The sequence below is a fragment of the Penaeus monodon genome, chromosome 21 (assembly GCF_015228065.2).
Source record: "Penaeus monodon isolate SGIC_2016 chromosome 21, NSTDA_Pmon_1, whole genome shotgun sequence".
NCBI lineage: Eukaryota > Metazoa > Arthropoda > Malacostraca > Decapoda > Penaeidae > Penaeus > Penaeus monodon.
The window spans coordinates 3947825-3948830 of NC_051406.1; the positions used below are offsets into that span (position 1 = coordinate 3947825).

General features: G+C 36.4%; 1 protein-coding gene across 1 annotated transcript in view; it reads left to right on the forward strand.

The window, feature by feature from the left end:
- The window catches only part of LOC119586120 (transforming growth factor beta receptor type 3-like), a 5558-nt gene that overhangs the window by 1459 nt on the left and 3093 nt on the right, over positions 1–1006 (forward strand). The window contains exons 4-6 of the mRNA XM_037934809.1: positions 15–204; positions 456–506; positions 657–898. Of these exons, the coding sequence (XP_037790737.1) occupies positions 15–204; positions 456–506; positions 657–898 (483 nt within the window). The remainder of the gene's footprint in view (positions 1–14; positions 205–455; positions 507–656; positions 899–1006) is intronic.

Sequence of the window (1006 nt, forward strand, 5' to 3'; positions counted from 1 at the left end):
TTACTCTCAACCAGGGTGGAGGTGATCAGGTAGAGAACACATCAGTGTCAGGACCTGGTGTGATGGTGGAAGTCAAGAGAATCGAAGTGCCAGCTACCTTTGACCAGCTGATCCTAACAGTATTAACGACCATTGGCCCACCTGTGTCTTACACTCGCACTACAAGCCCAAACAAGATTACTGTTGTAGTCCCTGCAAAGAATGGTAAATTGTTTGTATTATAGTTTTCTTAAATGTATATACATGTATGATGATTTCAGTAAAAAGTTCATTGAACAATAAAAGAAGGAATAACCATGAGAGCTAATTTGGATTTTTTTTCTTTTTATAATCAATTAATTGAGAATACCTTGTATTGATTATTCAAGTCACTGCAAAAGAAAAGTTACTGTAGACTGTTGTTTATTAGTAGAAAATGCAGGAGATGTATCTTCACCTGAGATTTTTATTTGCAGAAAATCGGGTAGTGCTGCCTTCATATATCCCCGTTAATGAAAGACCAACAGGTTAGTTCTTTTGCTCTTTTAGAAAGAAAGAAATGTAATGATTTTATGTGTCTGTTACATATTGAATATTGAACAATCCATGATCACAGAAAAAAAATTAAGTAAGAAATGAAAAAATATTATATTACAAAGACTAATTACTCTACACAGTTTATGCAGAGGACCCTACAACACTGATACATGGAGCGCTTTCTGTAAGCTGTGACCAAAACAGCATGACAGTGGCCATCCCTCGTCGGATATCGGAACGCGTGGGAGGAATCTCGATGTCTTTAGCCGATCGCTCGTGTACGGGGGTGCTGAATGCCACTCACGTCGTCATAAAGCAGAGGTTCTCCAGATGTAGTTTTACTCATCAAAACTCGGCCTACCAGACTACATATACAAATTATGTGAGTTTTTTTTCCTTGTTTTTTTTTAATGTTTATTTTCAGACGTTAAGAATATTTCACATGGCATCATAAGTGCAATTTTTTATAATGTCTTTAATGTCTTTGATG